General features: G+C 34.9%; 1 protein-coding gene across 1 annotated transcript; it reads left to right on the top strand.

The window, feature by feature from the left end:
• Positions 1-236: 236 nt before the first annotated feature.
• LOC148309974 (organic cation transporter protein) lies at positions 237-26,216 on the top strand. Its single transcript, XM_088259189.1, has 11 exons — positions 237-256; positions 1,373-1,559; positions 12,999-13,128; positions 14,942-15,070; positions 16,371-16,563; positions 18,352-18,457; positions 20,223-20,473; positions 22,011-22,090; positions 23,238-23,413; positions 24,605-24,780; positions 25,880-26,216. The coding sequence occupies exons 1-11, from the start codon at positions 237-239 to the stop codon at positions 26,067-26,069; spliced, it is 1,638 nt and encodes a 545-aa protein (XP_088115315.1). The 3' UTR covers positions 26,070-26,216.
• The last annotated feature ends 425 nt before the right edge of the window (positions 26,217-26,641 follow it).

The raw sequence follows: 26,641 nt of genomic DNA on the forward strand, positions 1-26,641 counted from the left end.
TTGCGTTCAGATCATTTAAAAAATTACTTAGATACTCATAAAATATCATATAAGTATATGTATTTTTAATTTTTTGCATAACACAATATGTGTAATGCAAAAGGATATCTTTGCGCACCAACAATCTCGCCTCTTCCACGTTCATGCATCTCTCGCGCAACCTGACCACTTTCGAGTACCTATTTGAAATACTTGAATGATGACGTAGAAATAAATCGGAGGGCACGTATGACAAGATGAATGGAAGTGAAGAAAGGTAGGAGTATATTTCATTACAGTAGAATGTGGCGTTCAATCCTCTCTGTCTATCTCTGCAGGAAAACGTTAGCAGCAGAAGCATGACAGAAAATCAAAACGAAGTTTTTATGATTCACAATCATTAAAATTAAATATTACTAATACACGAAAAAAAGGCTTCCGGATTGTCCGAAAAAAATTATCAAAGAAAATGCAATTATTTCCGTGTTTTGAAATTCAGATGACCGTGTCCGTCAATTAACTGTAACGAAGATGATTTTCTACGCAGAACAAGCTTAAAAAACCGAGGTTTTAATTGAAACTTGGATTGAACAAAAAATAATAAAAATACACGTAAATTACTCAATTCATGGTCGTTTTATACGAGTAGCAATACGTAGATACAAGACTTCGGTAATCTTCGGTCATTTCCGGCGGAACTCGGAACCACGGTTCGGTTAATCAAGATGGCCGCCGCCTACCAGCTGGGCTTTGACGTTTGCAATAAAAATATTGTTTTTTACTGTGAGTTTTAATAAGTTGATTAAAATTCTTCCTTTTTCTTTTAAACGTATTACTTCTATAGCACATATTTGCTATTTTTTTTCATTTTCATCTTTTTTTATTTTTTGTTTTCCGTTAAAATCAAATATTTGTGGCTATATTTCCATTCAAACTTTTACCCGCACCCCTATGGTGCATAGGGCACTGCATCATATAAACGCAGTGTTATCTTGATCGTTTACACATGAAGGAAAGGTGATCAGCCCTCCTCTTCAGGCACCAGACCAGGGTAATATTGAATATATATTGCAGTGACAAAATCACTTATATTTATTTGACCCCCCCTGGTAATCGAACCTGGGACCTCCGGACCTCCAGAACGGTAGCCAAGCGTGCTGACCATTACACTACGGAGGCGGGCATCTGTATTTGGTCTACAATAATGAACGCATCGACATGACTCATTGTTTCCCTGACAGGTGACACTTATTGTCACCATATAGTCATTATTGTAGACCAAATACGATTTAATTTTTTTTGTACTGGGCTCAAGTAACACGTCAAAGTTCAAGTAGCCCGTTCTACGGTATTCAAAGAGTAGATTATTAATTGTTTTTTTTTCGTTTCGCAGATGGCGCCTCGCCATCCCGACCGACGCGCACGGGCAGCGGTCGCGCTGCATGGAGTACGACGTGTCCTGGGAGGACATTGCCGCCGGCGGAGGACCATCGGGCCCCAACTCCTCGTGGCCGCAACGCAAGTGCCGCAACGGCTGGGAGTTCTCGGGAGAGATACCTTACTCGACCATCACCACCGAGGTAACAACGCTGAATTGAACAAAAAACTAACTAACTAACTAACCATCACGCCGCTTCCCCGCAGGGGTAGGCAGAGAGAATAGAGCGCCACACCACTCTGTCCTTGCAAACATTCTTCGCCTCTTCCACGTTCATGCATCTCCTCATACATACCCGACGATTATTACGACTTCTGACCCTGCCTATTTGACTTACCTGATTGTGCCAAGTTTTCCTCGGTCGTCCTCTGCTTCTTTTTCCAACTACATTTGCCCCATAAATTTGTTTAACCGTTCTTTCTTCACTCATACGCTCCACATGTCCAAACCATCTCAATACACCTTTCTTAATTTTATCGATAATGCTTATCTCAGCCTTACATTCTTTCCTTATTTCATCATTCGAACATCTATCAAACGTCGTTTTGCCACACATTCGTCTGAGTGATTGCATTTCGACTGCATTCAGTCTGCTTTCATCCTTCTTTTGCCAACTCCATGCTTCGCTTCCATACATAAGGGTTGGAACCAGAACTCCATTGTGTACTGCCAGTATATGTATATATATATATGTGTATGTATATATATATGTGTATGTATATATATATATATATATATATATATATATATATATATATATATATATATATATATTATTTATATATATATATATATATATATATATATATATATATATAAATATATATATATATATATATATATTTATATATATATATATATATATATATATATATATATATATATATATATATATATATATATATATATATATATATATAAATATATATATATATATATATATATATATATATATATATATATATATATATATATATATATATATATATATATATATATATATATATATATATATATATATATATATATATATATAAATATATATATATATATATATATAATATATATATATATATATATATATATATATATATATATATATATATATATATATATATATATATATATATATATATATATATATATATATATATATATATATATATATATATATATATATATATATATATATATATATATATATATATATATATATATATATATATATATATATATATATATATATATATATATATATATATATATATATATATTTATACATATATTGTTTTTTATTAACATAAATTTTATACATTTATTGAAATCACAATTTTAAACATATTTAAAGCAATTTTTTGCAGAGACCCACCAAACCACCTTGTGTGTCTTGTCGGTGGAGTTCTTTTTTAATATATTTTTTTATTATTGTTAACGATTTTAACCAAATATACACACAAAAAGAGAGAAAAATTATGAATAAAAACATTTTACAATTTTCATAAAATAAACTCTTGATCATTTACCCATTCCTTTATTTTGCCTTTGTTCCATATTTTATTTTGACCTCTAACATCCGTCGGCAACAAATTGAAAATGTTCGGAACGATATATTGCAGTGTTGGACTCCCATATTTAGTGTTAATTCTTGGGACTATCAAAGATGTATGAGCACTAGTTTATCCAAACATATACTTTGCACCTAGATGGCTAGGCACTCGTCATAGCAGCTATGACGAGTAGCTGCTACTTTTACACCTAGATGTATGGGTTAGTACCCATGCTTCGGCTTCACCTTCAGGCTCAGGGACGTCCTAACGGCACTCAAGGCCGTTCTGACATATCGCTCACTCCTTTCAACATCGTCATATCGTAGTCGTACAGGAGAAAGTGACTAACTACCAAAACGTAAAATCACTTTTGCTTGGCAAGAAAATAAACACCAATGCAGTTAGTAATTTTTAACAAGTCAATATATTATACTTGGGATTTTTTCAGGACAATATTAAGCTAGTAAGATATCAAATAGTCAATGATCACGTTTTTGTAAAACAATGCACTTGGTCACTTTCTCCTGTATGACTACGATATGTAAAAAAAATATTTTTCAGGAGATCGTCTTTAAAGTTTAAAAATATAAGCAAATGCATTAAAAATAAATATCAAGCCACTTACTGAACTTTTTACTATGCCACACATCTTTTTAGGTAAAACCATAATGTTTTTTCTCCATTTGAAAAATATATATAGTATATTTAAAAAAAATAATAATAAAACAATACGTTTTCTTCAGCCCTGTAGCGGGTAAATATTAAATTAAAAATATGCCGCTTTTTCTGGGATATAGTACATTTTCTGGGCATTCCAAAAGCATAGACGACTGAAAATTTGCGTTTTTTTTTATATATCGCTCACTCCTTTCAAGAACGTCATAAATCGAAAATCGTCAATTTTCAGTTGTGCATGTTTTCGGAATGCCCAGAATATGTACCATATCCCAGCAAAAGTGGCATATTTTTAACTTAATATTTACCCGCTACAGGGCAGAAAGTGTTGTTTTTGCATTTTGAAGAAAAGGTATTGTTTAATTATTTTTTCAAATTTACTAAATATTTTTCAAATGGAGAAAAAACCTTCAGCTTTTACCTAAAAAGATCTGTTGCACAGTAAAAAGTTCAAAAAGTGGCTTCATATTTATTTTTCATGCATTGCATTATAATATTTAACATTAAAAACGCTGTCCTGAAAAATCAAGTATTTTGATTTATGACGTTCTTGAAAGGAGTGAGCGATATATGACGTCGTTGAAAGGAGTGAGCGATATATTCCTAGCCTCGAGCCTAGAAGTACCTACATCTCGAGAATGAAGAGAGCTGATCAAAACTGTCTAGAAAGACGATACGTTGGGATGGAGCTAGGAAGAACGTAAAAAAATATTCATAATAGTAAATAATTTTGCGTTTTTCCGTATCTAGGTAAAAAGGGTGAATTGAACGCTCATTAAAAGATTGTATGCCAAGTAATTACCTGGTTATAATGACCAGTTGATCTTGAACGCAATGTGTCGGGTGTGAATGACCCTCGCTGACTTCCCACTTCAGCATTATTGTCTTTTATTATTATTAAACTAGCGGAAACGCGTGATAAATCATTTTAAAAAATAATTAAATTAAATTAATTATTATCACGTTAGAGAAAACACGTGATAAATTGCGGAAAATATAAAATTTTTGAATATTTATTGTTGGCAAACTAGAAACCGTTAAAAAAAGAGAATATCATTCTATAATTAAAATGTAACTTTGTTTTAAAATCACTATAAATATTTTATTATAACCTAATTATAATGTCTACCGGTTTCGAAGCTAACCGCTTCTTTATCAAGACTGATTGATACTTGTCTACTAAGTCTTGATAGAGAAGCGGTTAGCTTCGAAACCGGTAGACATTATAATTATGTTATAATAAAGTATTTACAGTGATTTTGAAACAAAGTTACATTTTAATTATAAAATGGAAAATCACAAAGTTAGTGCTTCGATTATATAAAGCATGGGTCGGCAACCTGCGGCCCGCGGGCCGCATGCGGCCCGCGAGACATCTTGGTGCGGCCCGCGAGATTCTCGCCGCAACGCACATGACGGACGATATTATACACAATCGAGTGAAAGGAAGCGAGAAAGGGAGCGAAGGGAATCTCATTGATTTTATTAAATATAATAAATGTCGTTAAAATATACACTTAGCGTTTTATTTTTAGAACTAAAATATTTGTACATAAATATTGTATGTATACCTACTGCAAGTGCGGCCCGCACTGATCCCCATGAAAAATATTTGGCCCTTTTACAACAAAAGGTTGCCGACCCATGATATAAAGTATAGAATATCGTTCACTGAAATTTATTTTTATTAAACTAGCGAAAACGATTATGACGTCATGTAAACTTGTATATATATGTCAACACACACACATACACACGTATATGTATATATATATATATATATATATATATATATATATATATATATATATATATATATATATATATATATATATATATATATATATAAATATCTAATTTAACATACTCAACCTATAAAGGATTATATTAGACTGGTTTTGTGTTTATAGCAGCCGATATAGTTAATATTTTCACTCTTAATTTTCTTTTGGAAAATTTGCCTTAAAAAAAACGTTATTTTCGTAAGTTGACAATGAATGACATCACAGAAACGATAGAGTTATTTTAGTAGGGGTTACAGTGCTAAATTAAATTAAATTTGTCTTAAAATCAGAGAAAAGAGCAAAGAGTGAAGAGTCAAAAGATATATTTTCGTAAGATTTTAAAATAGATTTGTTTAAAAAATGGCAGGGTGTTTATAAATTATCCAACACATTTTAATTTGTAATTATTTATGTTTAAATCGCGGTATTTCTGGCATAGTAACCCCAAAATACCTTGTTAGCAATGTGTTAAAAGACGACATAATATCTCCTTTCAAGAACGTCATAAATCAAAAATCGTCAATTTTCAGTTGTGCGTGTTTTTGGAATGCTCAGAAAATGTACTAAATCCCAGCAAAAGAGGCATATTTTTAACTTAATATTTACCCGCTACAGGGCAGAAAGTGTTGTTTTTGCATTTTGAAGAAAACGTATTGTTTAATTATTTTTTTTAATAAACTTAATATTTTTCAAATGGAGAAAAAACCTTCAGGTTTTACCTAAAAAGATCTGTTGCACAGTAAAAAGTGCAATAAGTGACTTGATATTTATTTTTAATACATTATATTATATGTTTAACCGGATCCACGCGGCTCGCATAACCGTATGTGTTTTCACAAAACATTCCCCATACGCGGCTGACATAACCGTTTGTGTTTTTACTTTGCTCCAAGTTTCGAACCTCAGTTCAACTTGGAGGGATTTTTTCATGGTGTGGAACTTTGGATAAAATAATACGTCAATTCTTGGCCTTATGACATCTGTTGAAATATCTGACTAATAATTTGTAACATCACAAGGATGAATAAAATATCAGATCTCTGATTTTTCTTGCGGTCGGTAATTAGTCCGCGCCATAATCATGCCCTATATCTGTCTCACTCTCGACGCTACGCATCGCCAGTGGGTAAGAGTGACACACGATGTGTGCTTTGATTTATTTATGTTACGATCTTATTTGTTTATATTACGATATATTTCAAGAATAATGTGACACAAGTGTATTATAGAGTACCAAAAAGGCACAATGAATCCCATTGAACGTTTTTGTTCAGGAAAATAAATCATTTCTTAACTAAATACATGATAAAAGTAATCATTTAAAAAACGGTGAAATACCGCCGCGCACGGGCGTCTCTCAAGAACAAAGTGAACGCGGTTAAAAGGTTAAACTTTAAAAACGTTCTCCTGAGAAATCAAGTTTTTCGATTTATGACGTTTCTTGAAAGGAGTGAGCGATATGAAGATACGAAAATTTGCTTTTTTTTCTATTTTTTTCTGAGATTTAATAACTTGAATGATGTCGAATAACAAACTTGTAAAATGTATGAAGAAAAAAAAACATTTTCCATATTACAAAGTCAAGCAATAACAGCAAGAGCTGCTCAGTAAAATTCTGAATGAATTAGCATGTAATTGTACATACGTACAGGGTGGGGCAAAACTAATCACCCTATCGGAAGATGCTATAATTTTTGCAAATAACGTCGCACGGAAATCATATTTCACATTTGTGAAGTAGACAGTTGCAGTATTAAAAAATATATATTAAATGGGCAAAAATGTGTATCAACACTGACGGATATCACCTTTTACACTTAACAGAAAAATTGTTAAGGTCCATAACTACATACATCGCTCACTCCTTTCAACAACGTCATATTTCAAAAATCGTCGATTTTCAGTTGTCCATATTTTCGGAATGCCCAGAAAATGTACTATATCCCAGCAAAAGAGGCATATTTGTAACTTAATATTTACCCGCTACAGGGCAGAAAGTGTTGGTTTTTCATTTTGAGGAAAAGATATTGTTTGATTATTATTTTAAATAAACCAAATATTTTTCAAATGGAGAAAATACCTTCAGGTTTTACCTAAAAAGATCTGTTGCACAGTAAAAAGTTCAGTAAGTGGCTTGATATTTACTTATTTATTTTTTTACAAAAATGTTAATAAAATTAGTATATAACCACTCACCGAGATTTTTACGTCTACCGGTTTCGAGATGTACCCGTCTCTTCGTCAGGACAATCACTACCACAGCATGCAAACAATACTACCCTTCACCACCATAGCACCATTTACACACTCAAAACTACACAAAATGTCTAACACATGCGATTTTTGGTCGACCCGAAGACCAACATGCACTATAGTTTTCAATACAGACATGCGTTACGAGCCGAGGTTAAACGTACATTAAAATTAGATTAGGAATCGAATCTACTTATATACTTGTAGGATGAAAGGAGTGGGCGGGGTTTGAATTGGATATTGACGAATCGTGTTTAATCGATGTCGAATCAAACAATGGACTATATGTAAAATTGATTTGGTTGTTAAATAGAGGAATATTATTTTTAAGTGCTTTCCTAATATAAAAAATCTCCATATTATTTAGTTTTAACCCTTTATTATTAGTGTTTAATATTTTTATTCCCGTGTCTTTTTTGAAGACGTGATTTGATTCTATGAGGTGATTGGCTTGATATTTATTTTTAATACATTGAATTATATTTTTAAACTTTAAAAATGTTCTCCTGAAAAATCAAGTTTTTTGATTTATGACGTTCTTGAAAGGAGTGAGCGATTTGTGAAGTAGACAGCTGCAGTATACAAACAAAGTGTGTATCAATACTAACCGATGTCATCTTTTACACTCAATAGAAAAATTGTAAAGGTCTATATTTACATACATGTAAAGATTTCCATAGCTGAAAATCATTTTTTTACTTACTGAAAGTGGTATTCAAAAACAAAAATGTCGATTTGTAATTTATGTATTTTTAAATGTTCCAGTTACTATCTACCCTCTGATTGCAAACAGCTATATATGGTATCAAACGTTTTGACCAATATCACTAGTCTGTTTTTGGTCACTTGGAAGAAAATGCTTTTTAGCAATAAGCCCGCCAATATACTTTTATATTCATTTTCTGTACATAAAGTTTGAAGTTTAAATAAATAAATAAAAAATGGATCATTAATTTTTTCTGCCTCTGTAGTGTAATGGTCAGCACGCTCGGCTACCATTCTGGAGGTCCCGGGTTCGATTCTCAGGGGGGTTCAAATAAATATTTGTGATTTTTTCACTGTAATACTTATTCAATGAACTGGTTCCTGAAGCGGAGGGCTGATCACCTTTCCTTCATGTGTAAACGATCAAGATAACACTGCGTTATATGACGCAGTGCCCTATGCAACATTGGGGTGCGGATAAGGGTTTTATTATTATTATTATTAATTTTGCATCATCCTAATTTTTTTGGTATATCTAGTTCACAAACATCGAATATGATTGACGTACGACGCTATTTGAAAAAAATATAACGTCTTCCGATGGGGTGATTGATTTTGCGCCACCCTGTACCTGCGGGTAGGAACCAATAGCTACAGGTGAACGATACGTATTTATTTCCTAAGAAATAATCCCGGTAGGTACTTCTGGCAACACTGTGCATCTGCGCGGAGATAATTATTCTCTCATTAACCTACATAAGCGATCTTTGTACCAAATGATCAGGCTTAAATAATACATATTAATATATTTTTATTTTTATTTTATTTTTATTTTATTTATTTGGGATTTTTACAGCCACTACAAAACAATATACAACAACGATTAACAAATCTACAGCCAATTAAAAAATCCACTGATAATACTATTCTTATGAAAGTTATGTTGGTTGGGGTGAGTGTGTGTGTGTGTGTGTGTGTGTGTGTGTGAGTGTGTGTGTAGTACCTATTCCATGTCAACATAAATCATCCAACAAACAGGGATTATAAACAGTTGGCTTGTTGAACAAACGGCAACGATCAATCATTCACCTAATTTCCTGCTTAGTTCTTTTTTTATGGAATTGGTGCTTTACCCAAATATATCTACGTCATTAAACATTTTATTATAAGTATCCATAATACGGTTAATTGTAGTATTTTTGTATGTAAAATAAACACGTATTGATTAATACAGTAGAGGTATGAACACTCAGACGAAAATGAAGTTAAAATAGTGAAGGATTTTGGTCCAATAAACCAAGCTAGGACGCAAAATGGCGAACCCTCTTCTAATGGAACGGAAGGCCTGCTGATGAGATAAGGTACTGTCACGAGAGGTGGTATCATACATGATGAAACTAGTGAAGGACATTGGTACCATAAACCAAGCTAGGACACAAAATGCCGAACCCTCTTCTAGTGGAACGGAAGGCCTGTTGAGGATGGTCAGCAGTCCACCTTCTCCTGAGGAGTGCAACGTGGTTTCCTCCCAGCAATGAGCAAATTCTGACAAGTTCCTGATTGGCCCACACTAGATTATCCCTCCTGTTCCCAACACAGATTTAAATAAAACATGCAATCAGTCTACTTTTAGCTTTCTTTTGATTCCTTTTTCTCCGTCTTACTCCTCATTACTGAGAGTTGTGACCCTTGTGGAAGCAATGACTCTTCTCCAGTTATCTCTTGACTGCGCTTCACGTAGCGCTCCAACCACCTTAACTCCATCGGTCCATCGTGTGGGGATCTTCCTCTCCCTCTCTTCCCCTCCAGGCTACCCATCACAACCAGTCGTTCCAGGCTATCTTCATTGCAACGCTCCAAGTGTCCAAAGAACTGGAGAATCCGTCGTGTACAGACATTGACCAGAGTCAAGCCATCCAAGTGTAGTTCCTGGCGAATGGACTCGTTGGTGCGTCTAGCTGTCCATGGGATTCGGAGCATGCGCCTCCAACACCACGATTTTTCTCCTTTCTGCTGCTTTTATGGTCCATGTTTCAGCAGCATAGAGAAAAGTGGAGTGAACCAAACTCTTGACAAGCTTCATCTTGGTGTTGTTACTCGCACCCGGGCTTTCCAGATTTTGTCTAGCTTAGATATGGCACTTTTGGCAATGGCGATACGACGTCTAATCTCTCCTTCACAAGTTCCTTCATTGATAATATGAGATCCAAGGAATTGATCGTGTGTGACTTCGCGGTGGTATCTATTTTGATTTAAGTGATTTGAGTAATAAGCAGAGATTACAAAGTTACATATGATTTTTTCAAATATTTTTTTTGCAGTATTATTTAGGATTTCAATGTTTTTATTATAACACATATCGCTCACTCCTTTCAACAATGTCATACATCAAAAAAAAAATTTTTTTAGGAGATCATTTATAAAATACAAATACAATGTATTAAAAAATAAATATCAAGCCACTTATCGAACTTTTTACTGTGCAACAGATCTTTTTAGGCAAAACCTAAATGTTTTTTTCTCCATTTGAAAAATGTTTGGCATATTTAAAAAAATAATTAAACAATACCTTTTATTCAAAATGCAAAAACAACACTTTCTGCCCTGTAGCGGGTAAATATTAAGTTAAAATTTTTTCTTTTTTAATTCTTCATACATTCAAACCAAAAACATTTTAAACCCTTATGCTGGGATATAGTACATTTTCCGGGAAATCCGAAAACACGAACAACTGGAATTTGACGATTTTTGATATATGACGTTGCTGAAAGGAGTGAGCGATATTAAGGACCGTTTGAACAAATAATATTACACATATCGCTCACTCCTTCCAAGAACGTCATAAATCAAAAATCGTCAATTTTCAGTTGTGCCTGTTTTCGGAATGCCCAGAAAATGTTCTATATCCCAGTAAAAGCGGCATATTTTAAACTTAATATTTACCCGCTACAGGGCAGAAAGTGTTGTTATTGCATTTTAAAGAAAAGGCATTGTTTAATTATTTTTTTTAAATATACTAAATATTTTTCAAATGGAGAAAAAACCTTCAAGTTCTACATCAAAAGATCTGTTGTACAGTAAAAAGGTCAATAAGTGGCTTGATATTTATTTTTAATAATTTGTATTATATTTTTAAACTTTAAAAACGTTCTCCTGAAAAATCAAGTTTCTTATTTATGACGTTCTTGAAAGGAGTGAGCGATATATTACTTAATAAAGACGTTGTTATTTGATCTAGGCAGGTTCCGCTAATCTCTTTCTATAACATTATCAAGGTTAAATTATAAAACTCAATTGATTATTCAATACAAACATAGCATGTTTAATTAATACATAGACTGACGTCATAAAACAAAATGTACTTTAGAAGTTACATATATGTCTGGGTCAGTGGCGTGCCTAGGGTTCACCAGTAAGGCAAACCCATTATTTTTCACATTCGTGAATACATGATGTACCTATAATTTCTTCACCTCATATCATTCCCAGTATAGTAAGCACCCAGAAAGTATTATAAATATAAACAATGTATTGTAATCATTGTAAAAATATGCTAACATGTAACTTTTGTAAGGTATAGCCATCACCTTGAAATAAAGAAAATGTTCACTATAATAAAATATCCTCAGATATTAACCATAACCAATAAGTACCATCACCATATAATGGCATGCATAGTGCTTAATAATCATGTAAGCGATAATTTAAAAATAGTCATACATTAATTATGTATTTTCAATCATTTGGTCTAGATTTAGTCATTTTTATTTTGAGTTGTTAGGCAAGCCGGGCTTTTGGGCTTCTAGGGAAGTACCGCCACTGGTCTGGGTTCCCTTCGAAGTGGTCACCTCCCCGACGCACACACTTATCCGAATGGTTTTCCCACTTTTGAGAACAGTAATGGACATTCTCATGACATGTGATTATTGGCTAATAAATTAATATGAATAATCACAAGACTATCGGTAAAATTCTTATTGAAATCTGTAGGGAACTAAGGGAGATATGAAGATTTAAACTTTAGATATTTCAATACAACGAAAAACGGACGTCCGTATACGTCATCAAATTTTACGTCATCGGGTGTACTATGGGGCGTATCCCTTTATGAACCTGCTTTATAGAGCTGTAATAGTAGTAGTGCGGATTCGTTTCTGTGACGTCATTCGTTACCAACTTAAACAAAAAACATTTTTACGAAAGCGAAATTTTCAAAAGAAATTTATGAATGAAATAATCCATTATATCGGCTGATATAAACACTGGCACGATATCGATTATATCAGCAGAAAAACATGGCACGATCAGGTATGCCAAATACTTGAAAGTGGTCAGGTTAGGAGTCGTAACAATCGGCGGGTATGTATGAGGAGATGCATGAACGTGAAAGAGGCGAAGAATGTTTGCAAGGACAGAGTGGTGTGGCGCTCTATTCTCTCTGCCTACCCCTGCGGGGAAGCGGCGTGATGGTTAGTTAGTTATATAAACACTTCACGAGTCTTACACAATCCTTTATAGGTTAAATTAGATACTCCTCCCAAGTGATAATACCCTTTTAATGTCTAACATATAGTCTTTGTGGGATGAATTAAACATTTGTTTCATTTGCTCTTGCAGTTAAACTGGGTGTGCGACAAGGACGGCCTGCCGGCAACAGCGCAAGCGGTTTTCTTCTGTGGAGCCATCGTCGGAGGGTTCCTTTTCGGCTGGCTCGCCGATAAATACGGACGTATACCGGCTTTAGTAGGTAAGTACCTTTTTACAAGTAGGTAGGTACCAGTTTGCAAGTAATTTGGTACTAGTTTGCAAGTAGAAAGGTACCAGTTTGTAAGTAGGTAGGTACTAGTTAGAAAGTAGGTAGGTACTTGTATGCAAGTGTGTAAGTACCTCTTATCAAATAGGTAAGTACCTGTTTGCAAGTACATAGGTTCCTTTTTGCAGGTAGGGGTACTTGTTTGCACCAAATCGTAAGTAGCAAGGTACCTGTTTGCAAGTAGGCAGATACCTGTTTCTTTGTATGTGAGTAGGTACCTTTCCAAGAAGGTAAGAACCTATTTGCTAGTAGGTAAGCACCTGTTGAAAATAAGATTAGTACCTCTTAGCAAGTATGTAAGTACCTGTTTACAAGAAGGAATGTACCTCTTTGCAAGTAGGTTAGTACCTGTTTGAAAGTAGATAAGTACCTGTTTGCAAGTAGGTAAATACCTCTCTGTAAGTATGTAAGTACCAGTTTGAAAGTATGAATGTACCGGTTTGCAAGTAGATGAGTACCTGTTTCCACGTAGGAAAGTATCTCTTTGCAAGAAGATAAGTACCTTTGTATTTGGTAGTAGGTAAGTACCTATTTGCAAGTAGGTAGGTACCTTTTACACTCACTTCCTTTTTGAAGAAGTGCTACATCTCGCCACAGAGATTAGACTTCTATTGGATCACTGGATATTTCTGATCACGTGTTTATAAATCACATCGCGTGTTTCAATGCCAATTTTTTTACAATGGCTAATAATGATATTAAATAATAAACTAAAATATGACTTTTCCTTATCACATGTTATAAAATTATACGACGAGCTAATTTTATGTTTGAGTTTCGTCATATTTCACTGTACGCTATTTTTTACATAGCGACATTGGACCCAAAAAAGTTTTTTTCATGAACAGATTATATATAATACCTACTATATAAATAAAAAACAACTTACTTGCTAGTCATCGCGCTGCTTCCCCGCAGGGGTAGGTAGAGAGAATAGAACGCCACATCAGTCTGTAAATTCAAACAATCTTCGCTTTTCATGCATCTCTTCATATAGCTCACTCCTTTCAACAACGTCATATATGAAAAAACTTGATTTTCCAGGAGATTTTTAAAGTTTAAAATATAATGAAATGCATTAAAAATTAATATCAAGCCACTTATTGAACTTTTTACTGTGCAACAGATCTTTTCAGGAAAAATCTGAATTTTAGTATATTTAAAAAAGTAATTAAATAATACCATTTCTTCATAATGCAAAAACAACACTTTGCGAAAACGGGTAAATATTTAGTTAAAAATATGCCGCTTTTGCTGGGGTATAGTACATTTTCTGGGCATTCGAAAAACATGCACAACTGAAAATTGTCGATTTTTGATATATGACGTTGTTGAAAGGAGTGAGCGATATGTCATCGTACGGTAAGCTGTTTCATGTATTCAATAGGGACTAGTGGCTTTGCTAAGATAGGCTTTGCTAATATATATATATACTCGCCGATTATTTCGACTCCTGACCTAACTGCTTTTAAGTATTTGATATATGTATCTGATCGTGCCAAGTTTTCCTAGGTCTTCCTCTGCTATTTTTATCAACTACATTCGCCTCATAAATTAAGTTTAGCAGTTCTTTCCTCACCTATTTATTATTATTATCATTATTTGTGTTCCAGTCTTGTTAACATGAATCCCATGTCCCAAAATGAGAAATACAAATTACTCTTCGCGAATATTATATAATGACTTACGTATGTAATAGGTTTTGAAAAAAATAAATTGTTATCTATATATATTTTTTTGATTTCAGGAACGAATGTGGTTGGATTTGTAGCAGGTGTCAGCACTGCTTGGTGCAACTCCTTCTGGTCTTTCTGCGTCTGCAGGTTCCTCGTTGGCCTTGCCTTTGATAACTGCTTCACCATGATGTATATACTCGGTAATTATCCTACAAATTTATAATAATTAATTTTAATTCATATTTATTTAACCTTACCTTAAAATCCTTTCATTTTATATATCTCCGTGCCCTCCTTTCTTCTTTGATGTCAGTTTTTACATTATAAAGATGCTACTGTTACTTATTCAGTTACAGGATTGTAACAGTTATTTATTCCAAACAGTTATTTATTCAGTTACAAGATTGTAACGCTTACTTTTGGTAAACCGTTACTTATTCAGTTACAGAATTTTAAATAATCAATATTAATTAACATGAATTAAATCTTATATTCTGAATTTCATTAATAGTGTAGGCAATTATTTTATGGAAGAATTTATCCATTTTTAACGACCAGTATTCCCTTAATGTAAAATTAAAATTATTTTAAAATATGGAAATCACTTTATCACATTACATATTAGCAAATGAGTATAAGATAAGTATTTTATGCTTTAATTTATGGTTTTACATTCTCAAATGATAAGTTATTGTCAGCTGTATCGTATCAAGGTTAAGTATATTGATTTTAAAGTACGCTGTATTTGCGATTTGAATAATTATTGTACACATTTGGGTAATTAATTCTAGGGTAATATATAGGGTGACCACAATTCATTCAGAGTACGTTTTAACTCTAGATAACTAAACTATATTTGTAGATACAATGCCATTTGTGTATCGCACAATATTGACATATCGCTCACTCCTTTCAACAACGTCATATATATAAAAAAAAACTTGATTTTTCAGGAGATCGTTTTTAAAGTTTAAAAATATAATAAAATGTTTTAAAAATAAATATCAAGCCACTTATTGAACTATTAACTGTGCAACAGATATTTTTAGGTAAACCCTGAATGTTTTTTCTTCATTTGAAAAATACTAAGCATATTTAAAAAAATAATTAAACAATACACTTTCTTCAAAATGCAAAAACAACACTTTCTGCCCTGTAGCGGGTAAATATTAAGTTAAAAATATGCCGCTTTTGCTGGGATACAGTACATTTTCTGAGCATTCAGAAAACATGCACAACTGAAAATTGACGACTTTTTATATATGACGTTGTTGGAGAAAAGGAGAAAAGACATTCAGGTGTTAGCTAAAAAGATGTGTTGCACATTAAAAAGTTCAATAAGTGGCTCGATATTTATTTTCAATGCATAATATTATATTTTTAAACTTTAAAAACGGTCTCCTGAAAAATCAAGTTTTTTGATATATGACGTTGTTGAAAGGAGTGAGTGTTGGGCGCTTTCAATGTTTAGGCACTGATTTTTGCCCGTTTTCCTTCCAGTGCTGGAGTACGTGGGCCCAAAGTGGAGGACGTTCGTGGCCAACATGTCCATCGCCCTCTTTTTCACATTCGCGACATGCCTCTTACCCTGGATAGCGTACTTCATAGCCGACTGGAGATGGTTCGCCATAGCCACTTCTGCTCCGCTCCTATTGGCTGTGGCCACTCCTTGGGCTGTCCCGGAAAGTGCCAGGTATTACCCTGCTACTAATTTAATCACACTTTCAACAGACGTTCCACAAGAAATAGAGATTGAAGCTTGTAACGTCAAGTCCATGTATAATACACATTGATACTTGTGACGTAAAGTCCATCTATAACGCAAAGTCCATGTATAATACAGATTGATACTTGTAACGTAAAGTCCATATATAATAGAGATTAATATTTGTAACGTAAAGTCCATGTATAATACAGATTGATAATTGTAACGTAAAGTCCATCTATAATAGAGATTAATATTTGTAACCTAAAGTCCAAGTTTAATACAGATTGATACTTGTAACGTAAAGTCCATCTATAATAGAGATTAATATTTGTAACCTAAAGTCCAAGTTTAATACAGATTGATACTTGTAACGTAAAGTCCATCTATAATAGAGATTAATATTTGTAACCTAAAGTCCAAGTTTAATACAGATTGATACTTGTAACGTAAAGTCCATCTGTAATAGAGATTAATATTTGTAACGCAAAGTCCATGTACAATACAGATTGATACTTGTAACGTAAAGTCCATCTATAATAGAGATTAATATTTGTAATGTAAAGTCCATCTATAATACAGATTGATACTTGTAACGAAAAGTCCATCTGTAATAGAGATTAATATATGTAACATAAATTCCATGTTTTCTTGTAGACGTATCACTCATGTAGTACATGCTTGCTAACTTTTTTACTTTTTACTTTTTCATATTTATTATGTTTTTAAGTTTTTAATTTCATTTAAAAAAAAAATTGTTTTCTGATAGTCAAGAATTTTTTGTATTTTATATTAACACTATTATTCTAGTTGTACTTATAATACCTATACCCTTATACCCTTTACTACCCCTAAATTATATTGTATACCCACACACAGACCATCTATGCCTTTGTGGGATTTTTTTATGTATTTATATTTTACTCATACTTTTTGTATTTGAATTTATGTCATGTTTGTATAATGCAAAAGAATTTAATAATAAAACCCTTATCCGCACCCCCATGGTGCATAGGGCACTGCGTTATATAAACGCAGTGTTATCTTGATCGTTTACACGTGAAGGAAAGGTGATCAGCCCTCCGATTCAGGCACCAGTCCAGGGTAATATTGAATAAATATTACATTGAAAAAAATCACTTATATTTATTTTAACCCCCTTGGGAATCGAACCCGGGACCTCCAGAACGGTAGCCGAGCGTGCTGACCATTACACTACGGAGGCGGACAAGATGTAGAATACAATGCAAAAGAATTTAAAATAAAGGAAAAAAATAGAAATACAGATTGATGCTTGTAACGTAATAATAATAATAAAACCCTTATCCGCACCCCAATGGTGCATAGGGCACTGCTTCATATAAACACAGTGTTAACTTGATCGTTTACACATGAAGGAAAGGTGATCAGCCCTCCGCTTCAGGTACCAGTCCAGGGTAATATTGAATATATGTAACAGCGAAAAAATCACTTATATTTATTTTACCCCCCTTGGGAATCGAACCCGGGACCTCCAGAACGGTAGCCGAGCGTGCTGACCTACACTACAGAGGCGGACAAGATGTAAAACACAATGCAAAAGAATTTAAAATAAAGGAAAAAAAATAAAAATACAGATTGATACTTGAAACGTAAAGTCCATCTATAATAGAGATTGATACTAACGTTGAGATTTATACTTGTGGCAAACAGTCCATCTAAAATAGAAATTAAGACAATCATTAAAAATTAACGATGATGAAATTTTAATTATATTATTTATTAAATTATTTTCAGATGGCTCGTCTCACAGGGGAAGATCGAAGAGGCTGGCGTCATCCTGAAGAAATTTGAAAAGATAAATAAAACCAAAATCCCCGATAAGGCCTTCCACGATTTCAACGTAAGATAATTAAGCTTAAAAAAAATACCGTCATTAAATTAATCTATTTGACAAGACGGAAAGATTGACACTATGTGGGGAAAATGCGGGCATTTTACCAGTTATTGATATAATACGGAAACATTGGAAAGTTTACAATCCCCAATCTGCGGAGATTCCCCAAACTGCGGGGAATCTTGACTCGATTGGGGAATTTGTGGGGATTGGCACTATGTGGGGAAAATGCGGGCATTTTAACATTTTACCAGTTATTGATATAATACGGAAACATTGGAAAGTTTACAATCCCCAATCTGCGGGGAATCTCAACTCGATTGGGGAATTTGTGGGGGTTGGCAGTATGTGGGGAAAATGCGGGCATTTCAACATTTTACCATTGATATAATAATGTTTTAAAATTATATTTTTTTGTGTGTTCTCCTTTAAGTATTTTTTTTGTATTCTACATAATTTTTTTACATTTTTTTTTTTGAACTCTGTTTATGCTACAAAATAATGAGTAAAATGTGTCAATTATTCTTTTTGTGTACTATATTACTAATATGAATACTAGCCATTTTTAAGGCTGTATTCTTGTATATTCTATGACGTCTCAAATGTATTTTTAATAATAATAATAAATAAAACCCTAATCCACACCCCAATGGTGCATAGGGCACTGCGTTATATAAACGCACTGCGTTATATAAATTTTTAATAATCATGCATTTTATGTAAAAGCCCAATTAGGGCGTTCATATTTCAAATTTAAAAAAAGTAGTCATTTTTTTTTACTTTTTTTTTATCTTGGGATTATTGTGTGGGGAATTTGTGGGGAATTGGGACTTTGTTTTTCCCCGATTTGGGGAATTTGACCTAGATTTTTGGGGTATTCTGAAAATTGACGTTGGCAACGCTGAATGTATATCGTAGTCGTACAGGAGAAAGTGACCAACTACCAAAACGTAAAATGTTCAGGAGGGCCATTTAAGTCACTTTTGCTTGGCAAGAAAATAAACACCAATGCAGTTAGTCATTTTTAACAAGTCAATATATTATACTTCCGAGTTTAAAATCTTTCGGGATGTTTTTCAGGGCATTATTAAGCTAGTAAGATTTTAAATAGTCAATGATCACGTTATGGCAAAAAATGCACTTGGTCACTTTCTCCTGTATGACTCCGATATATTCTTTATCGTTTCAAATGTATTTTTAATTATCATGCATTTTATGTAAAAGCCCAATTAGGGCGTTCATATTTCAAATTTAAAAAAAGTATTATTTTTTTTACTTTTTTTTATCTTGGGATTATTGTGTGGGGAATTTGTGGGGAATTGGGACTGTGTTTTTCCCCAATTTGAGGAATTTGACCTAGATTTTTGGGGAATTCTGAAAATTGACATTGGCAACGCTGAATATTTATTGTTTTTATAATATAATAAAACCCTTATCCGCACCCCAATGGTGCATAGGGCACTGCGTCATATAACGCAGTGTTATCTTGATCGCTTTACGCATGAAGGAAAAGTGATCAGCCCTCCGCTTCAGAAACCAGTCCAGGGTAATATTGAATAAATATTATAGTGAAAAAATCGCTTGTATTTATTTAACCCCCCCTGAGTATCTAACCCGGGACCTCCAGAATGGTAGCCTAGCGTGCTGACCATTACACTACGGAGGCAGACAATATTGCTATTACAGACTTATATGACGATGATGAGCTGATGGCTTCTTCTACTATGACAAATCCTTCATTAACCGTTTCCCTGATCTGTCTATCCCACAGGAAACATGTCTTCGCATCAAGAAGGAAGAGGAGACATCAGGCAGAACGTACTCCGTGCTGGAGCTCTTCAAGACTCCTCGGCTGAGGAAGACTGTGCTGCTGCTGGTTGCCATATGGATGATCATCTCGCTGGTGTTCGACGGGCATGTGAGGAACGTCGGCTCCCTGGGCCTCGACGTCTTCTTGACCTTCACTGTTGCTGCTGCTACAGAACTGCCAGCCGACTCTTTGCTGACTCTAGTACTAGACAAGTAAGATGTTGCCAACTATCTTTGAAAACCGACTGTGCATCAAATCATCCTTTTCTTTGTTCTTCGAGCCTTTGCCCTAGACTGCTTATCTAAAATATTTCTGTGGTCACAATCTGGTGGATTGGTTTGCTGCAAAAAATTACACCACCTATTCATACTTATTTTTTTTACAAAAATGTTAATAATATTAGTATATATCCACTCACCGAGATTTTAATGTCTACCGGTTTCGAGACGTACCCGACTCTTCGTCAGGACAATCACTATCACACCATGCAAACAATACCACCCTTCACCACCATAGCACCATTAACACACTTAAAACTACACAAGCGTCACCACCATAGCGTCATTTACACACTTAAAACTACTCTTTAACACATGCGATTTTTGGTCGATCCGAAGACCAATATGCACTAAAGGTTTCAACACAAACATGCGTTACGAGCCGAGTTTAAACATGCACTAGGGTTAAACATATTATTGAACCAACTTATATGCTCGTAGGATGGTTTAACATGCACTTAACCTCGGCTCGTATGTCTGTTGCTGAAACCTTTAGTGCATGTTGGTCTTCGGGTCGATCAAAAATCGCATATGTTAGACATTTTGTGTAGTGTTAAGTGTGTAAATGGTGCTACGGTGGTGAAGGGTGGTATTGCTTGCATGCTGTGGTAGTGATTGTCCTGACGAAGAGACGGGTACGTCTCCAAACCAGTTGACATAAAAATCTCGGTGAGTGGTTATATATTAATATTATTAACATTTTTATAAAAAAAAATAAGTAAAAATGACTAACCACAAAGTAAATGCTTTAAATATTAATAATATTGAGAATATTTGTATTTCTATTTATGCTTATATGTTGATTTATTAGTTCTCAAAACTAACTAACACGCCGCTTCCCCGCAGGGGTAGGCAGGGAGGATGGAACACCACCCCAATCTATCTTTGCATATAATCATCGCCTCTTCCACATTTGCTCATAAATACCCCCCGATAATCCTGACTTCCGACCTGACTGAAATGCTTGATCATGCCGAGTTTTCCTTGGTCTAGCTCTGCTACTATTTGCAACTCTACGCTTCACTTCCATACACGATAATTGGTACCAGGAGTCTGTTACAAGTTGTATGGCTGTCAATCATGAGTAGAATGGTGAATACTACACTTGTTTATTATATATAACCCTTTTCCGCACCCAATGGTGCATAGGGCACTGCATCGAATTGAAGCAGTGTTTTATTGATCATTACTTATTATATGAAGGCAAGGTGATCACTCTCACGCTTTAGGAACCTATCCAGGGTAATATTAAATAAATATTACATTGTAAAATCACTAATATTTATTCTCACCCCCCCCTGGGAATCGAACCCGGGACCTCCAGCACGGTAGCTAAACACGCTGACCACTACACCACGGAGGCGGACACTTGTATATAGTGGTCACTTAAATCAGCCCAACCCAGTAGTCCACATTCCCCTTCATCTATGTTGAGATATATATAATTTAGTTTTTTTAATTTGTTTTCTAGATGGGGTAGGCGTTGGCTTGCATGTGGATCCATGGTGTTCAGCGGAATCTTCAGTCTGGCTGCTACAGCTGTTCCCATGGGTAAATATTACATTTAGAGATATCGCTCCCTCCTTTCAAGAACGTCAAAAATCAAAACTTGATCTTTCAGGAGAACGTTTTTAAAGTTTAAAAATATAATACAATGTATTAAAAATAAATATCAAGCCACTTACTGAACTTTTTACTGCGCAACAGATCTTTTTAGGTAAAACCTGAACGTTTTTTCTACATTTGAAAAATATTTTGTGTAAAAAAAAAAATAATTAAACAATACCCTTTCTTCAAAATGCAAAAACAATACTTCATTTCACCAATAGATCGGCTGTCCAAACTTAAAACACAGTATAGGACATTTTTTGTAGTACGTTTTTTTTTGCATTTTTGGATTAAATAGATTCTACTTAGTCCAAAAATGCAAAAAAAACGTACTACAGAAAAATGTCCCTTACTGTGTTTTGAGTTTGGACAGCTGAGATGTCTCTTGTGAAGTTCTAATGATTCAATAACAATGTTTTAAAATTGGTTCATATACATAGAACTTCCAAGAATTTGTGTAGTGTGGTTTTCAATAATGGGTAGGATTGGTGAATGTTACACGTGTGTAATGTTACCAATTAAACCAGCCTATGACGGTCGTTGGCCCCGTAAATGCCCAGACTTCCATATCTTTCTTCATCTTTGATGAGATATCAAAAACGTTATTTTATTTATTGTAATTATTTTTAAATGATCCAGCATAATAATAATAATAAAGAAAGAAAAAAGCGATCTTTACATTTTTAAATTTTTTATACTGAAACCATTTTTTTTTAAACCATTTATTTTTAATTTGTTGCCGACGGATTAGAGGTCAAAGTAAAATATGGAACATATAAATAAGGCAAAATAAAGGAATGGGTGAATGATCGAGAGTTAATTTTATGAATATTGTAAAATGTTTATATTCTTAATTTGTTCTCTTTTTTGTGTGTATATTAGGTTAAAATCGTTAAAAACCATAAAAATGTATTAAAAAAGAACTCCACCGACAAGACACACAAGGTAGCTTGGTGGGTCTCTGCAAAAAAAAGTTCTAAATATGTATAAATTGTGATTTAAATAAATGTATACAAAATAAAATAAATAAATAAAATCTCCTCATTTCAAAGATCGATCCATTACTATGACTGTACATTTTTCCTTCAAGGTGCTCCATCGGCCAGTCTAGCCATAATGGGCCGCTTCGCCGTGAACATCTCGTACAACATCGGGCTGCAGTACGCGGCCGAGCTGCTGCCGACCGTCGTGAGGGCGCAAGGGGTGGCCCTCATACACATCATGGGCTACGTCGGCTCCCTGGTGTCGCCCTTCATCGTGTACCTGGTGAGTTCATCGTGCCAGCCCTGGTCTAACTGGTCCGTAGGGTGAAGCGTCTGGGCAGCATTTGAGGGTTCGTTTGTGGCAGCCCTGGTCTAGCTTGTCTGCTGGGCAACATTTGAGAGCTCATTTGTGGCAAAACTAGTCTAGCTTGTCCGCAAGGCGATGTGTCTGGGCAGCGTTTGAAAGTTATTTTGTGACAGCCCTGGTCTAGCTTATCCGCAGGGCGATGCGTCTGGGCAGCATTTGAAAGTTATTTCGTTACAGCCCTGGTCTAGCTTGTCCGCAGGGCGATGTGTCTGGGCAGCATTTGAAAGTTATTTTGTGGCAGCCCTGGTCTAGCTTGTCCGCAGGGCGATGCGTCTGGGCAGCATTTGAAAGTTATTTTGTGGCAGCCCAGGTCTAGCTTGTCCGCAGGGCGATGCGTCTGGGCAGCATTAGAGAGTACATTTGTTAGTGTCACAGACTCTTAAGCCAGAGTTTCTCGGTTCGAAGCCACTCTACCACAATTTGATACCTATTTCTAATAATGAGCCGCTTAGGCTCACAGAAATAATATGAAATAGAAATAATAGTGTTATATAAATAATAAATACACAAATATTTCTCTTTTTTTTTTAAATCTCCTATTCCAAATTTCTAAGGAGGAACGCCGGGCTGACTTCATCTTTATACACTGTTTGATATTCTTTGTGTTCTAGAAGACCGTTCACAAGTCTGACTAACTACCCTCAAACCCTAAGTCCTAAGAAGGAACAACAAGCAGATTTCCACCATATACACTCTTTGAATACTTTTTTTCTAGGTGACACAAATCTAACAGACTACCCCCAAACCTAAATTTCCAAGGAGGAATACCAGGCTAACTTCAACTGTTTAAATTATTTTTCTCTAAGTGATAATTCACAATTCAAACAGACTACCCAAAGCTTAAATTCCTAAGTAGCAACGCCAGGCAGACTTTTACTTAACACACTGTGCTGTATTCTTTTTTCTAGGTGACAGTTCACAAATCTAAAAGACTACTCCCAAACCCAAAATTCCAAGGAGGAACACCAGGCTGACTTTACGCTGTTTATATTATTTTTTTCCAAATGATGATTCACAATTCAAACAGACTACCCAAAGCTTAAATTCCCAAGTAGCAACGCCAGGCAGACTTTTACTTAACACACTGTGCTGTATTCTTTTTTCTAGGTGACAGTTCACAAGTCTCTGCCTCTTTTGATTCTGGGGATCATAGGCATCATTGGAGGCCTGATGTGTCTGTTCCTCCCGGAGACTGTCGACAAAGTCCTGCCTCAGACGATGCAGGATGGAGAGGACTTTGGCAAGGAGCAAACCTTCTGGCAGTCGCCTTGTTGGGGTGGAAGGTTGGTTCATAATTCTTTTTCTCCTTCTCCATGAGGCGCCTGACGTCCACTGCTGGATATAGGTCTCTTTTCCTTCTTTTCATTTCCTCCGGTCGGATGCTGCTTGCAGCCAGTTTCTACCACCCACAGCGACTATGTCATCGGACCATCTCTTTTGGGGTCTTCCGACACCTCTTTTGCTCTCCCAAGGTCTCCGTCGTAGAATTCTTGGGGTCCATCTTGTGGGGTCTTGTCTCGCTATATCACTCACTCCTTTCAAGAACGTCATAAATAAAAAAAACTTGATTTTTCAGGAGAATGTTTTTTAAGTTTAAAAATATAATACAATGTATTAAAAATAAAAATCAAGGCACTTATTGAACTTTTTACTGTGCAACAGATCTTTTTAGGTAAAACCTGAAGGTTTTTTTTTCCTTTTGAAAACTATTTAGTACATTAAAAAAAAATACCTTTTCTTCAAAATGCAAAAACAACACATTCCGCCCTGTAGGAGGTAAATATTAAGTTAAAAATATGCCGCTTTTGCTGGGATATAGTACATTTTCTGGGCATTCCGAAAACATGCACAACTGAAAATTTACGATTTTTGATTTATGACGTTCTTGAAAGGAGTGAGCGATATGTCCTGCCCACTGCCATTTGAGTTTTGCTACTCGATCCATGATGTCCTTTACTTTGGTTCTTTTCCTGGTATCTTGAGTTGGTTCATTGCTATATATAATTTAGCAGATTTATATATCGATCAAACTCGTAACACAGAGTTCACAATAGCCACCTATGGTGGGATGAGGAAAGCTTTTATTGAGCGTGACCCTTTCCATTTGTATGTGAGACCCAAATCCTGGATAGTATTAACATGCTCGAGAAACTCCTGAAAACAGGTTTTAAATTTATTTTAACTTACAATTTGAACAGTTAATTTATTTACAACATTTCGAGTGTGTCTTTGGCTAAGTATGTCTTTTTTAAATTGATGCATTTCATAGTAAATACACTTTCGCTAGTTGGTATTTTTAAGTAAAACATTAATTACAATGAATAGATTCGACCACAAAGTGACTGCCGAATCAATTAATGAATATTTCTTGTCCACTTTCAGGGCTTCTGCTGAAGATGCCGAGCCGCAAGCCACGTACCAGCGCCGGTCTTCCATCACCTCAGTGGCTTCTATGTCTTCCATAGGATCCGCCTCCTTCTCCAGACCTGGACTCATGGGTCTTCCAGGATCTAGGGCCTCCATCCGCCTCTCGACTCGCCAGAGACAGATATCCATGGAGACTGACCACTAAACAACAGAAACCCTTATTTTAAACCATCTCAAACATTATTTTCAACACTTGATAGTAATTGTCCTTGTTTCGGGTAGCTCTAGACAGTCCTGATCCTTGTCCAGCCTGGTATATTCTGGAGCCAGGAGATCTGCCTTCTGCCCACACCTCGTGGACCCTCCACTAGGTGCAATAGCTCGTACTTGTCTCCTCTCAGCACATGCCCCAGAAAGGACACCTTCCGGATTTAAAAATTGGACATACCCACACTAAATGAGGGTAATCTTGTGATGACGTCTCATCACATTCACTAGTAGGTTTTGTCTAATTTTAAAACGGAAGAGGTTTTCCCGAAATGCTCCAAGATCCGTAAAAAATTTAATCAATGCATAGTTCAAAGGGATATGAACAAATTGATGCTTCCTCTAGGTGTACCTTTACGTTTTTCGATAGTTCAAGCGGAAAGGAAGGCTGTGAAGTTTGAGGCAATAGTTTCGTTGGCATTGCTACCAACTTTCGAAATTTATACATATCGCTAAATCTTTTCAAGAACGGCATAAATCAAAAATCGTCAATTTTCAGTTGTGCACGTT

Source organism: Brachycentrus maculatus, unplaced genomic scaffold (assembly GCF_059751285.1).
Source record: "Brachycentrus maculatus isolate JH-2025_06_01 unplaced genomic scaffold, ASM5975128v1 h1tg000114l, whole genome shotgun sequence".
Classification (NCBI taxonomy): Eukaryota; Metazoa; Arthropoda; class Insecta; order Trichoptera; family Brachycentridae; genus Brachycentrus; species Brachycentrus maculatus.

What these genes read in the sequence shown, in the direction of transcription:
- LOC148309974 (XM_088259189.1), top strand. Translation starts at nt 237, where the DNA reads ATGAATGGAAGTGAAGAAAG. An exon ending in ACTCGACCATCACCACCGAG is followed by an intron (nt 1,560 to 12,998) that starts GTAACAACGCTG and finishes TTGCTCTTGCAG; the next exon opens with TTAAACTGGGTGTGCGACAA. An exon ending in CTGACTCTAGTACTAGACAA is followed by an intron (nt 20,474 to 22,010) that starts GTAAGATGTTGC and finishes TTTGTTTTCTAG; the next exon opens with ATGGGGTAGGCGTTGGCTTG.